Source organism: Neophocaena asiaeorientalis, unplaced genomic scaffold (assembly GCF_003031525.2).
Source record: "Neophocaena asiaeorientalis asiaeorientalis breed wild unplaced genomic scaffold, Neophocaena_asiaeorientalis_V1.1 scaffold31, whole genome shotgun sequence".
Classification (NCBI taxonomy): domain Eukaryota; kingdom Metazoa; phylum Chordata; class Mammalia; order Artiodactyla; family Phocoenidae; genus Neophocaena; species Neophocaena asiaeorientalis.
In genome coordinates, this window is record NW_020175320.1 from 2,994,468 (window position 1) to 3,009,724 (window position 15,257).

The window sequence follows — 15,257 nt, forward strand, 5'->3', positions numbered from 1 at the left end:
AAAGGGAAAAATGACAAATAATATACACAGGAACTCCCATAAGGTTAACAGCTGATTTCTCAGCAGAAACTCTACAAGGCAGAAGGCAGTGGCATGATATACTTAAAGTGATGAAAGGGAAAAACCTACAACTAAGATTACTCTACCCAGCAAGGATCTCATTCAGATTCGACAGAGAAATCAAAAGCTTTACAAGACAAGCAAAAGCTAAGAGAATTCAGCACCACCAAACCAGCTCTACAACAAATGCTAAAGGAACTTCTCTAAGTGGGAAATACAAGAGAAGAAAAAGACCTAAAAAGCAAACACAAAACAATTAAGAAAATGGTAATAGGAAAATACATATTGATAATTACCTTAAATGTGAATGGATTAAATACTCCAACCAAAAGACACAGGCTCGCTGAATAGATACAAAAACAAGACCCATATATATGCTGTCTACAAGAGACCTACTTCAGACCTAGGGACTCATACAAAATGAAAGTGAGGAGATGGAAGAAGATATTCCATGCCAATGGAAATCAAAAGAAAGCTGGAGTTGCAATCGTCATATCAGATAAAATAGACTTTAAAATAAAGAATATTACAAGAGACAAGGAAGGACACTACATAATGATCAAGGGATCAATCCAAGAAGAAGATATAACAATTTTAAATATATATGCACCCAACATAGGAGCAACTCAATACATAAGGCAAATGCTAACAGCTATAAAAGAGGAAATCGACAGTAACACAGTACTAGTGGGGGACTTTAACACCTCACTTACACCAATGGAAAGATCATCCAGATAGAAAATTAATAATGAAACACAAGCTTTAAATGACACAATAGATCAGATAGATTGAATTGATATTTATAGGACATTCCATCCTAAAACAGATTACACTTTCTTCTCAAGTGCACATGGAACATTCTCCAGGGAAAAAATCACAGCTTGGGTCACAAATCAAGCCTCGTTAAATTTAAGAAAATTGAAATCATATCAAGCATCTTTTCTGACCACAACGCTATTTAGATTAGAAATAAATTACAGGTTAAAAAAAAATGTAAAAAACACAAATACATGGAGGGTAAATAATACATTACTAAATAACCAAGATATCACTGAAGAAATCAAAGAGGACATCAAAAAATACCTAGAGACAAATGACAACAAAAACACGACGATCCAAAACCTATGGGATGCAGCAAAAGCAGTTCTAAGAGAGAAATTTATAGCAATACAATCCTACCTCAAGAAACAAGAAAAATCTCAAATAAACAATCTAACCTTACACCTAAAGGAACTAGAGAAAGAAGAACAAACAAAACCCAAAGTTAGTAGAAGGAAAGAAATCATAAATATTAGAGCAGAAACAAATGAAATAGAAACAAACAAACAAAAAAAAAAACAATAGCAAAGATAAATAAAACTAAAAGCTGGTGCTTTGAGATGATAAACAAAATTGATAAACCATTAGCCAGACTCATCAGGAAAAAGAGGGAGAGGACTCAAATTCATAAAATTAGAAATGAAAAAGAAGTTACAACAGACACCGTAGAAATACAAAGCATCATAAGAGACTACTACAAGCAGCTCTATGCCAATAAAATGGGCAACCAGGAAGAAATGGACTAATTTTTAGAAAGGTATAACCTTCCAAGACTGAACCAGGAAGAAATAGAAAATATAAACAGACCAGTCACATGTACTGAGATTGAAGCTGTTATTAAAAATCTGCCAACAAACAAAAGTCCGGGACCAGATGGCTTCATAGGTGAATTCTGTCAAACATTTAGAGAAGAGCTAACACCCATCCTTCTCAAACTCTTCCAAAATATTGCAGAGGAAGGAACACTCCTAAACTCATTTTACGAGACCAGTATCACCCTGATACCAGAACTAGAGAAAGATAGCACAAAAAAAGAAAATTGTAGACCAATACTACAGATGAATATAGATGCAAAAATCCTCAACAAAACACTAGCAAACAGAATCCAACAACCCATTAAAAGGGTCATACACCATGATCAAGTGGGATTTATCCCAGGGATGCAAGGATTCTTCAATATATGCCAATCAATCAATGTGATACACCATATTAAGAAGTTGAAGAATAAAAACCGTAGGGTCATCTCAATAGATGCAGAAAAAGCTTTTGACAAAATTCAACACGCATTTATGATAAAAACTCTCCAGAAAGTGGGCATAGAGGGAACCTACCTCAACATAATAAAGGCCATATATGACAAACCCACAGCAAACAGCATTCTCAGTGGTGAAAAATTGAAACCATTTCCTCTAAGATCAGGAGCAAGAGAAGCATGTCCACTCTTGTCACTCTTATTTAACATAGTTTTGGAAGTCCTAGCCACGGCAATCAGAAAAGAAAAAGAAATAAAAGAATACAAATTGGAAAAGAAGAAGTAAAACTGTCATTGCTTGCAGATGACATGATACTATACATAGATAATCCTAAAGATGCCACCAGAAAACTACTAGAGCTAATCAATGAATTTGGTAAGTTTGCAGGATACAAAATTAATGCACAGAAATCTCTTGCATTCCTATACACTAACAATGAAAGATCGGAAAGAGAAATTAAGTAAACGATCCTATTCACCATAGAAACAAAAAGAACAAAATACTTAGGAATAAACCTACCTAAGAGGTAAAAGACCTGTACTCAGAAAACTCTAAGACACTGATGAAAGAAATCAAAGATGACACAGACAGATGGAGAGATATACCATGTTCTGTACTGGAAGAATCAACATTGTGAAAATGACTATAGTACCCAAAGCAATCTACAGATTCAATGCAATTCCTATCAAATTACCAATGGCATTTTATACAGAACTATAACAAAAAGTCTTAAAATTTGTACAGAGACACAAACGACTCTGAATAGGCAAAGCAATCTTGAGGGGAAAAAAACGGAGATAAACCCACACACCTCTGGTCAACTAATCTTTGACAAAGGAGGCAAGGATATACAATGGAGAAACTGTGTTGGGTCTCTGTTGCTGCGCACGGGCTTTCCCTAGCTGAGGCGAGCGGGGGCCACTCTTCGTTGGTGTGCGCGGGCTTCTCGTTGCAGTGGCTTCTCCCGTTGCGGAGCACAGGATCTAGAGCACAGGCTCAGTAGTTGTGGCGCACAGGCCCAGCTGCTCCGCGGCATGTGGGATCTTCCCAGACCAGAGCTCGAACCTGTGTCCCCTGCATTGCCAGGCAGACTCAACCACATTCCTAGAGTATTGGAAATAAAAACAAAAACAAATGGGACCTAATGAAACTTAAAAGCTTTTGCACAGCAAAGGAAAGTATAAACAAGACGAAAAGACAACCCTCAGAATGGGAGAAAATATTTGCAAATGAATCAATGGACAAAGGATTAATCTCCGAAATATATAAACAGCGCATACAGCTCAATATTAAAAAAACAAAAAGCCCAATCAAAAAACGGGCAGAAGACCTTAGTAGTCATTTCTCCAAAGAAGACATACAGGTGGCCAAGAGACACATGAAAAGCTGCTCAACATCACTAATTATTAGAGAAATGCAAATCAAAACTACAATGAGGTATCACCTCACACCACTTAGAATGGGCATCATCAGAAAATCTATAAACAACAAATGCTGTAGAGGGTGTGGAGAAAAGGGAACCCTCTTGCACTGTTGGTGGGAATGTAAATTGATAGAACCACTATGGAGAACATTATGGAGGTTCCTTAAAAAACTAAAAATAGAAATACCATATGACCCAGCAATCCCATTACTAGGCATATACCCAGAGAAAACCATAATTCAAAAAGACACATGCACCCCAATGTTTATTGCAACACTATTTACAATAACCAGGACATGGAAACAACTTAAATGTCCACCTACAGATGAATGGATCAAGAAGATGTGGTACATATATACAATGAAATGTTACTCAGCCATAAAAAGGAACGAAATTGGGTCACTTCTATAGACGTGGATGGACCTAGAGACTGTCTTACAGAGTGAAGTAAGTCAGAAAGAGAAAAACAAATATTGTATATTAAAGCATATATGTGGAATTTAGAAAAATGGTACAGGTGAAGTGGTGTGCAGGGCCGAAATAGAGACACAGATGTAGAGAAGAAACTTATGGACACCAAGGGGGAAAGTGGCGGGGGCGTGGCGGGGGGGTGGCGGTGGTGGTGGTGGGATGAATTGGTATTGACATATATACACTAATATGTATAAAATAGATAACTAATAAGAACCTGCTGTATAAAATAATAAAAAAATAAAATAAAAAATATATGTTCTAAGATTTATTTAATATTATATTCAGTATTACAGTGAAAGCGACATCTTCTTGGAAGTACTTACGTTAAAATTCTTTTAAACAGAGGTTTTGAAAATAGAAGAATTCTTGAAGTTTATTTTATTTTTGATATAACCAGATAAAAACTGAAGCAAACAATCCATGATGTGGTACTGTGCATAGATTGAATTGCTGAACTCTGACAGAAATGTATCTAGGAGAAAAGGTTACTACCTCAGGTGAAATGAATTAGATAATTAGAATTTTTTATTGGTGTTCTGGTAAAACTACCTTCTTAGTACTCACTGAGCTATTCAAATGTTCTATACCTATAATTTAGAGAAAAAAATTTAAGGGAGTATGTACATATTTAATTTGTTTTATAAGCATGTTGAATGACTTTCTTAAATATTTTCTAGTCTTCTGTTTTAGCAACTAATATACAACAGAATGTGAGTTAAATACATTTTGATTTTATATAGCTGAATATGTAAACTTTGTGTAAGTTACACTCATTTAATAATTTACTAGTAATAGTTATTGATAATCTTGCTAATTTATAGTTTATTACTGACGTTTTGCCTTCCTTTACATTTTTAATATCTGAAGCTTCCATTCTTTAGATTATTTAGGTGGAAACATTAAAATAAGAGATATACCAGACAAAGGAGAGCCTGTGAGTTCTGTCAATAGCATTTTCTGTTGATAATCATAAGGAGAATTTTGTTCCATTTTCATCACTCACTCTGAAGATTGATAATGTAGTTGCTTGAGAAACATTATTTATGCTATGTGGTTATTATTTCTGCTGCTCCCAACTTGAAGCACTGCATGTGTTTTTGTGAAGAATGTTGGTACTTGATTATAATCATAGCTACATCTCTTTTGATAGGCAATTTCACTTTGGAGAATAGGTGTAAGACTTTTAGGGTTTTGAATGTAAATTGGATCAATCGCATCACAGCATATAGAGTGTGTGAATGAATAGGGTTTATTATATCATGTTTATTAACATACAGAAAACTTTTTCCAACTTGTTGGTTTTATGCTTCAGCTTGCTTAAATGATTTTTTATAACTTCCTACATGTCCTGGTAAGGCATGACCAAAGCCTTGCTCAGGATCTGAAGTGTATTAGATGATTAATAAATATTTGTGGAATGAATGACTATCTGGTACATATCTGTGTGTTATATAGAGAATTCTGTTTTAGCAAGTGTAGCTTCCTTTGCAGCATTCTATTCACTGATCATCAGGAATAGATGGTAGTGCATGTAAAGGTAAAAACTATATTAACAAGAAACTGAGGTGAGACCTGTACCACCATTTATTAAAATGTGTTATAAAGCTACATTAAATAAAATCCTATATGAAAGGTGCAGGTTTTATTTTCCCTACTTTACAGGGGTGAAATAAAGGCTTAGGCAGTTTAAATCACTCTCTTAATGTGAGTGAAAGGCCAAGATTCACACTCAGGTGTTCTGACTTCTAAGCTGACTGAAAAAGAGTGCCCTGGTACTTTGAGGTCATGTCTTTATTTTTTAAAAGACATGTATTAACCAAACACATTTGTAATGATGAAACCCAACGTAACAAAATTAAAATCCTTCAAGCTAATTAATATGAAAACTTAATATCATATTTCATTCTGGTAATTAATGGAAACATATTTTTCTGTTATGGTTCCAAAATAGTTGATTAATATCTAGAATCCAAAATAATAATGTGTTTGATTCATAATTGCCATTTTCTTTTTAAAATTTTAATTTTTTTAAATTAGTTTTAAGTTTCAGAAGTAATACACAATTAGGCTATAATCATAAAATTAAAAATTTGACCACCACTCCAATCCGGTTCTTCTCAGAGATAGCAATTGTCATGGCACTGGTATGTTTTCTTAAACTTTTTCCTAGGCTCCAAAATACTTATATGTACTCAGAGAAAATCTCAAGTATTATAGTATGCTTGTTCTTTTAATATATATGATGTCACTGCACATATCATTCTGCAACTTTTTTTATTCTACAATGTATTCTGACAATCTTTCCAACTTATTTTGTATAGATTCACCTTACATTGTTCACTTCCAAATACATGAGAGCCAGGATCTCAGTCTTCTCAAAAGTTAACATTTCTGTGTTTCTCAAGGCCACCGGATTTTCTTTCATGGTAACTCATATTGAATAAAATAACCCTTACATTGTCGTTCTTTCCTGATAGATAGGCTTTAGTGGGCAAAGAAAAAAAATGATCAGCAGTGATGATTTAAACTACAACTACTCCAGTAAAAGATTTAGTACATATTAAGTTATTCCCTGTATCATTATTTGGGTTGGTTATCACACTCTCAGTCCTGGGTCATATACATCTTTTATATTTTAAAATACCTATGAGTATGCATATGATTTTACAACTTTATCATTCTTTCACAGGATCTGATTTTCCTATAGTCCTGTTCTATAGATAAATGTAACATATATTCTCTTTCTGATTGAACAGCCCTTTTCCTTGCCTTTTAGACAATTTTCGGTGTCTTTTTATGTTCAGATTGGATGCTTTAACTATATTATTTTAGGGGTAGAATCCGTCTCTTCCCTTTTGTTTGTTTTTAGCCTTCAGAGTATTCTGCCTCTTGGTTTAAGTTTCACATAATTATAACCCAGATGCCTGTTCAAGTTGACCTGATAAAATAAGATCTGGATAAGATTAACTCCAAAATTTCAATTCCATGTTCTGTCGAAATCCAAAGCCCTCCCTGAGAATCCTGTGAGTTCTCTGGAACTTAACATCTGCTTTGCCTTTAATCATCTTGATTATGCACCAAATTGCCCAGAGGTATGCCTGGTTAATTTATAAACTTTCATATTCTTTTTATTTATATCACACATCTACATTATAGTTAAATAGTGATATTTATGTGATTATTTGGTTAATATTTGTCAGTACCTCTAGGCTTTGAGCCCTGTGAAGTGAGCAGGGATGCTCTCCATTTTATTACCCATTCCTACTATCTGGTACGTAGTAGGCTCTGAAGATTGACTCAAAATATAAGAAAGGAATAACTGAAGAAGGCTTGACATAAGAGCACAGAAAGAGAAGTTAGCCTTGAAAAGAAAGTGGTGGTTGGGGGGGAAAAGAGAGAGAGGGAAAGGGAGAGGGAGAAGGAGAGATCTTCCTTGAAGACAGATGAGAAGAAAAAATGGACAGAAAAGCATATTGAGATAGAAGTAAATGGAGAGGTTTCCCAGGTGGTCTCATCTCAGTTTCCCCAGAGTAGTAGAAAGTGGGTGGATTGGAGGTTATATAAGATTGGGAATATGGAGGATGATAACAGCATAGATAAATTTTCTCATAGCTAATGAGCCAGGATTCAAACCCATGCTAACTGCTCCTAGATCTTGTAATCCTTTAACTATACTGCCTCCTAAAATGCAGCAATCCAATAGAAGATAATGAAGTTAGGATTCTTACTTTTTTGAAAAAATATTTTCTTGTCAGCAATCAAAGTGTTAGGGAGGTAAGTTTATATTGGGCAGAACCTAGAAAAAATATGTTCTACATTCATTAGAGTGGGATCCTGAAAAATAAAGCATCCAGTTGTTTGTCTTTCATGAAGTTAATGCCATGAAAACATACTGAAAGAGTGTTTCAACACACTGCTATACTAGTTCAGAAGAGATTATTATTTTATTAAGATGAGCTTTGTTTCCTTTTTATAAACTACTTTATTGCAGTATGATTGATATGTAAAAAGCTGGTCATGTTTAATGTATACAACTAGATGATTTGGGGCATAAGTATACACTTGTGAAACCACCACCACTATCAAGGCCTTCACCACCCAAAGGTTCCTCTGACTCCCTTTATTATTATTGTTTTTATTATTATTATTAATAGTTTATGGTAAGAACACTTAACATAAGATCTTAGTAAATTTGTGTGCAATTATCCAGTTTTATCGGCACCATTTATTAAAGATATTATACTTTCCCCATTTTGTGCTGTTGGAACCATTGTTGAAGATCATTGACTGTAGTAAGCATGGGTTTATTTTGGGGCTGTCTCTCCTGTTATGTTGATCTATGTGGAAGCTTTTATGCCAGTATCATACTGTTTTTATTACCACAGCTTTGTAATATAGTTTGAAATCAGGAAGTGTGATGCCTCCAGCTTTGTCTTCCTTCCTCAAGACTGTTTGGACTATTGGGGGGTCTTTTGTAATTCCGTATGAATTGTAGGATTGTTTTTTCTACTTCTGTGAATAATGCCTTTGGAATTTTGGTAGGAATTGTATTGAATTGGTAGATTGCTTTGGGTTTTATCGACATTTTAACAATATTAATTCTTCCAATCCATGAACATGGGATATCCTTCTATTTATTTATTTGTTTATTATTTTAGTTTATTCTTTAGTTTCTTTAATCAATGCTTTACAATTGTCAGTATACAGATCTATGACCTCCTTGGTTAAATTATTCCAAAGTATTTACTGAATAATCATTATTAGTATATAGAAATGCAACTGATTTTATATTGTTGATTTTTATCATGCAATTTTACTGAATTTATTATTAGTTCTAACAGTTTTTTGGTGGTATCTTTAGAGTTTTCTATATATAGGATCATGTCATCTGCCGAAAGAGACAATTTTACTTCTTCCTCTCCAATTTCGATGCCTTTTATTTCTGTTTCTTGTCCAGCTGCTCTGGCTAGTACTTCCAGTACTATGTTAAATAAAAATGGCAAGAATGGACATCTTTGTCTTGTTTTGGTCTTAGAGGAAAGGCTTTTAGCTTTTTACTGTTGACTATGATGTTAATGGTGGGCTTGTCATATATGGCCTTTATGGTGATGATATACATTCCTTGTATACCTAATTTTTTGAGAGTTTTTATCATGAAGGATGTTGAATTGTGTTAAATGCTTTTGCAGCACGTACTGAGAAAGTATGATGTTTATCCTTCATTCTGTTAATGTGGTATATCACATTTATTGATTTGCATAGGTAGTACCATTCTTGCATCCCAGGGATAAATCCACTTGGATATGCTGTATGAACATTTTGATATACTGTTGATTCAATTTGCTAGCATTTTGTTGAGGATTTTTGCATCTATATTTGTCAGGGATGTTGGCCTGTACTTTTCTTTTCTTGAAATATCCAAATCAGGCAGCTTTGGTATTAGGGTAATGCTGGCCTCCAAATGAGTCTGGAAACGTTTCCTTCTCTTTAATTTTTTGGAAAAGTGTGAGCAGCATTGATATTAGTTCTTATATATTTGGTAGAATTCACTAGTGAAACATCTGATCTTGGTTTTTTTCTTTGTTGGGAAATTTTAAATTATTGATTCAATCTTGATCTGTCCAGATTTTCCTATTACTTCATGATTCAGTCTTGGTAGCCTGTGTATTTCTAGGAATTTACACATTTCTTCTAGGTTATCCAATTTGTTGCTACATAATTGTTTATCATAGTCTCTTACAATTCTTTGTATTTCTGTGGAATCAATTGTAGTGTCTCCTGTTTCATTTACAATTATATTTATTTGAGTCTTCTCTCTCTTTTTTTTAGTTAGTCTAGCTAAAGGTCTGGCAATTTTGTTTATCTTTTCATGAAACCAACTAATTTTTTGTTGATCTTTTCTATTGTTTTTCTACTTTCTATTCCATTTATTTATTTTCATCTTCATTATTTCCTTCCTTCTTTAACTTTGGGCTTAGTTTGTTCTTCTAGTTCTAGTTTCTTGAGGTGTAAAGTTTGGTTGTTTTTTTTAGGTCTTTCTTTTTTTCTTAATGTAGGCATTTATTGCTATTAACTTTTCTCTTAAAATTGCTTTTGCAGCATGTCATAAGTTTTTGTATGTTATTTTCATTTGTCTCAAGATATTTTAAAATTTTCCTTTGATTTCTTCTTTGATCCATTGGATGTTCAGGAATGTGTTGTTTAGTTTTAATATATAGGGGAATTTTCTAATTTTACTCCTATTATTGCTTCCTATTATTATTGCACATATCATGTGGGTGAAAAGGATACTCGATATGATTTCAGTCTTAAATTTAAGACCAGTTTTATGGCTTAACATATGATCTATCCTGGAGAATGTTCTGTGTATACTTGAGAATGTATATTGTGATGCTATCAGATGGCATGCTTTGTATATGTCTATAGTCCACCATAAGTGCTGTAGGCTTTATTAATTCTTTTTAATTGTTTTTCCTTTTTGTAATTCGACTAGATAATTTCAAATGATCTGTCCTTGAGTTCGCTGATCTTTTCTTCTGCATGCTCTAGTCTGTTGTTTAGTCTGTCTACTGGATTTGTAGTTCATTCATTATATTCTTCAGCTCCAGGATTTCTGTTTGGTTCTTTTTTACGGTATCTTTTTCTGAAACTTCTCATTTTACTCAGGTATTATTTTCCTGATCTTGTAGAGTTGTCTGTCTGTGTTCTTTTTTATCTAACTGAGCTTCTTTAAGATGATTATTTTGAATTCTTTTTCAGGCAATTAATAAATCTCCATTTCTTTGGGGTCAGCTACTAGAGTTTATTTTGTTCCTTTGGTAATAGCATATTTCTTTGAGTCTTCATGTTCCTTGAAACCTTGTATTCCTGTCTTCACATTTGAAGAAGCAGTCACTTTCTCCAGGTTTTACTGACTAGGTTCAGGGAGAAAGGTCTTCATGAGTCAGCCTTGCCAGAGATACTGGGGGTCTCTTAGATTCTTTCTATGGATGCACTTGCTCCATTCCTCTTGTTCCCTGTGAAGAAGTCTTAGACTCTGTGCCTTCTCTTGATCCCACAAAGCCAGGCCAGGTGTTGAGAGCCTCCTATTTATTTTCTCTAGGGCAGTACCCTGAAGTGTTTGTTCAGCATTGTGCCCCTTTTCCCAATCCAGCAGTTTCAGCTGGATGCCTCTGTGTGCTGTCTGTGGGAGCTCGCACGCATTGTCTGCAGGGGAGCATGGAGTGTTGGCTACAAGAAGGGACTGCATGGAGCACTGCATGGTGCACAGTGGCTAATCATGGGGTCTGCAGGTGGGGGTCCTACTGGGTTCATGGTCAGGGCTCTTATTAGAGTCCGTAATCTGGTTAGTAGGATCTGCTGCTGGTTGTTGATATCTGTATACTGGTTTCTACGAGCTCCTACCCTTTTTCTCTACTCTTTGCTGTCCCCAGATTATTTAACTACTTCAGTCCTCTCAATGTTCTGGGTGTGGAGCGATGGAAATGGGACTCTTGGACACCTTCCCGCAGGGCTGGGGAGCCAAGTGTTCACTTTGTTTTTGCTTTTCCCAATGGGAGAAGTTGCAGGCCAAGGTGAGTCTCTCTTGGTCTGAGCTGTGTTGCCTTGGGAGAGAGGTGACATGGGTAAAATGAAACTGTTCTTCTTATCCTCTTCAGTGCTTCTGTTCTTTGATGTTTTTGTTCCACGTGGTTACTGGAACCTCTCAGTTGTTCTCCCAGGCTTTCATAAAGGTATTCTCATTATTGTTATTGTTAAAATTGGTATTTCTTTAGGGGTATGACATATGGAACTTCCTATTTCATCATCTCACTGATGTCCAGAAGAGATCATTCTTTATTTCAGTAGGTCTCAAATATCCAGTGATATTTCATAGAACATTAAAGTTATTTAAGTAACCTCACCTTTTAATTGACTCAGTGACAAAGTTAGTGAAAACTTCTATAGGATATGAATAGGGTGACATTAGATTTAGGCAGAATCAAGAGGCTGCATGTGAGCATCAGACATCAGAGCAGGCAATGGTTTGAGTTTAGATGAGCTTGAAGAATCTGAGTCTTAAAAGTCTTAAAAGTCAACAAACAAGTAAAAATCCAAAGGCTAGGATAGTTTGGGGAATGGCTGTGGAGAGCAGGAACTGGGGTGAACTTATTCCTACAATAGAGGATGTTTTCTGACATGAAATCACAGCCAGAACACCTAAAATTACTAGTTTCTTCTTGTAATACTTATAGGTGTATAGATTTCAAATTTAATCAACTTTTCCTATCATTACAATGCTGGAAACAGGTTAACTGTCCCTATCACATCTACTAATTGCATTTGAGCAATCAAAGAAAAATTCTCTTGCCCTCAGTGTCTCTTCTTAATGATGATGTCACATTGGAGGGACATTTTCAAAAAGGTTTTAATTGGTCAATTATTGTTATGAAAATTGGAGTGGAATGTTTGTACTAAATTAGTGAGCCAAAGAGGACATGGTAAAAATGGCAAATGAAATAAGGAGGTATATTTAGATGTAAATGAATCCTTGTCTGATGGGAAAGCCCATGGTTGGGATTATCGTCTCCCCCAAAAAATTATGCATTGGATAAAGAAAATGTTAAATTTAGCATTTCTAAAATTCATTTCTTTTTAAAAATTTGTTTCCATCTAAAAGAGAAAAATGGAGATACTCAGTAGAGAAGTAGAAAAATAGGAAGGAAATAGAGGCATGAAAGGAAGAATTCTTCTGAATAATTTTAAGATATTTAAACAATTTTCTATAAGATCTATTTCTAGTTTACATTTTACATTATATCATATAATATGTGAACATTACACAGTACTATTTTTTCTTTTTGTATAATTGTTTTAATATTATTTTTCTTTCCATAATGATTTTCTCTCCCTAACTTGGCCTAGAGCTGTAGCTTTTAAAATTTTATCCTGGCTACTTTAGATCCCCTAATATTTATCATAATATGATATAACACAACCATCAGTGTAAGATCATATCTATACACAATATACACACACAATATACATATACTCTCTATATATGTAAATATATATGATTGTACACTCTGAAAATCAATGATTTTCAGTGTGTATATTTGTGTGTAAAGACTCACACATGCACACACATTCTGAAGATCACTATATGATTTCATTTTATGTTAAAGGTTCTACAGAGAGCTTTCATTTGATACTAACTAGTTCTCCAATTATGACATTATGCTCAAACCTTGAAAGGCTTCCTCTCTTACTGTATTTTAAGAAAGGATCCTTAGAGCCTCATATTCTCCACCTTTTCTTCAAAGTCTGTAGATTATCTTGACTTCTGTTGCCTGAAGACATATCTAAAGGAAACCTTAAAACTACCATGTCAGATTTCAATGGTGGGAAATGGCTGGAAGTTATAATCAACAGGAAGATGGAATTTTACTTTTAAAATGAATAATTAAAATTTAGAATTCTATTTGATATGTTAGTATTAAGGTTAATTAGATTGTATGACTTACAGTGAGGCATAATGAAAACAGTATTGAATTAGGTATTATAAGACCTTAATACTTGTTTGAGCTTCACCATTTAATAGCTTAATGACCTTGGGCAAGACAGTCTCAGCCTCACTCACCATCAATTGAAATGTGTGGTTAACAATATCTTTACTGCCCACCTCTTTATAGTGTTGTCAAGATGAGATAATATATGTGAAAATATTTTGTAAACAATGAAGTGCTAAATGAAAATTGTAAAGAACTGTTAATATGTGCCAGACACTGTATTAAGCATTCATATCATTCTTACAGCAGTTTTATGAGATAAACAATGTTAATATTCCAGTTTTACACATCAGGAAGGTGAGGCTTACAGTACATAAGACACCTGAGTGAGCTCACACCATTAGTGAATGGGAAGGGCAAGATTTGAATACAGATTTGGCTGACACTAGAATCAATGCTCATAATTTCACAATTTTTGTCACTGCCCTGAATAATAATTGCTTTATAGAATGATACATGAACTGGGTGAGGCAGTAAAAGCACAGTTGTCTTTATCATCACATATGAATTCCAAATGTGAAAACAAAATACTAATTATTTTTTCCTAAAAATAGAATATCATGGAGTTCTAACCATCTAAATGTGTTTTTCCTTTAGAATTTAATTGTCTTGGATCCACTCACAGTGACTGAGGAGGAAACAAGACCATCCCTAGAGAAACGCCTCGAAGCCATTATCAGTGGGGCTGCTCTGTTGGCTGACTCTTCATGCACGAGGGATTTCCATCGGGAGCGAATTATCGCAGAATGCAATGCCATTCGCCAGGCTCTCCAGGACCTGCTTTCAGAGTACATGAACAATGTAGGTAACTGGTTTTCCCCCACCCCATCCATTGGGTATATGCTGAGGTTCTTTCGGTGTACAAAATCTGATAAATTGCAAATGAGTACCTGATTTTACGTGGATTGGCCTTTTGGGTGCATTCTGCGCAGGTTGCTCTCAGAGTGCAGCAAGGAGACAGGAGTTTCTAGGGATGGAATTCAACCAGAAGGTTATTTATACATGATCGTTTTGCTTGAGACAGTATCTAAATACTAGTTGAAGAAGGCAGTCACGATTGGAGAAAGGAAACTGGAGTTGCACACCAGTTTAAAGGATAAAAAGTAGACAAAGAAAAGGGCAGGTTGCTCCGGATTATGTTGGTGAATAACAAGGTTAGAATTTAGATGGTATTGGGATAAAGTCAATGCTGTAGGGATCGAGGGCCATTTTTGAAGGTGTAATTTGGATCGCTCTCAACCTTTTTCAAATGTGATAATGTCATAGATTTTTTGCAATTTTAGCCATCTCTCAGGAATGTTAGAAACTGTCTAAATTTAGACAAATGCAAAAGTATTTGTTTCAAGGTCCTTTTGATATAATTTCATATATATATATATATTTATGATATATTCTTTTTGTATATATATCTACATCCATCTATGGAGTATCTATGACTACTCTTACATTCAAAACTTAGTTGTATTTTTAAAATAAGGAAGACATTGTCAGTTATATATTGATCATGAATATTGACTCCTTAAATAACAGAGGTAAAAAAAAAATTTATAATGGGAATATTTTGTTCATCTGCTTTATTATAAATGGAATAATTCAAGAGTTATGAGGGTATATTTTGAAAATGATTAGTTACAAAGCATACTATTTTTTAGGTGTGAGATTGAAGATTTAGGATTTTTC

General features: G+C 34.4%; 1 protein-coding gene across 1 annotated transcript in view; it reads left to right on the top strand.

Moving 5' to 3' along the window:
• CTNNA3 (catenin alpha 3) overlaps window positions 1-15,257 on the top strand; it is a 1,528,699-nt gene that overhangs the window by 373,804 nt on the left and 1,139,638 nt on the right. Inside the window, 1 exon segment of the mRNA XM_024765510.1 lies at window positions 14,175-14,378. Within this exon segment, the coding sequence (XP_024621278.1) occupies window positions 14,175-14,378 (204 nt within the window).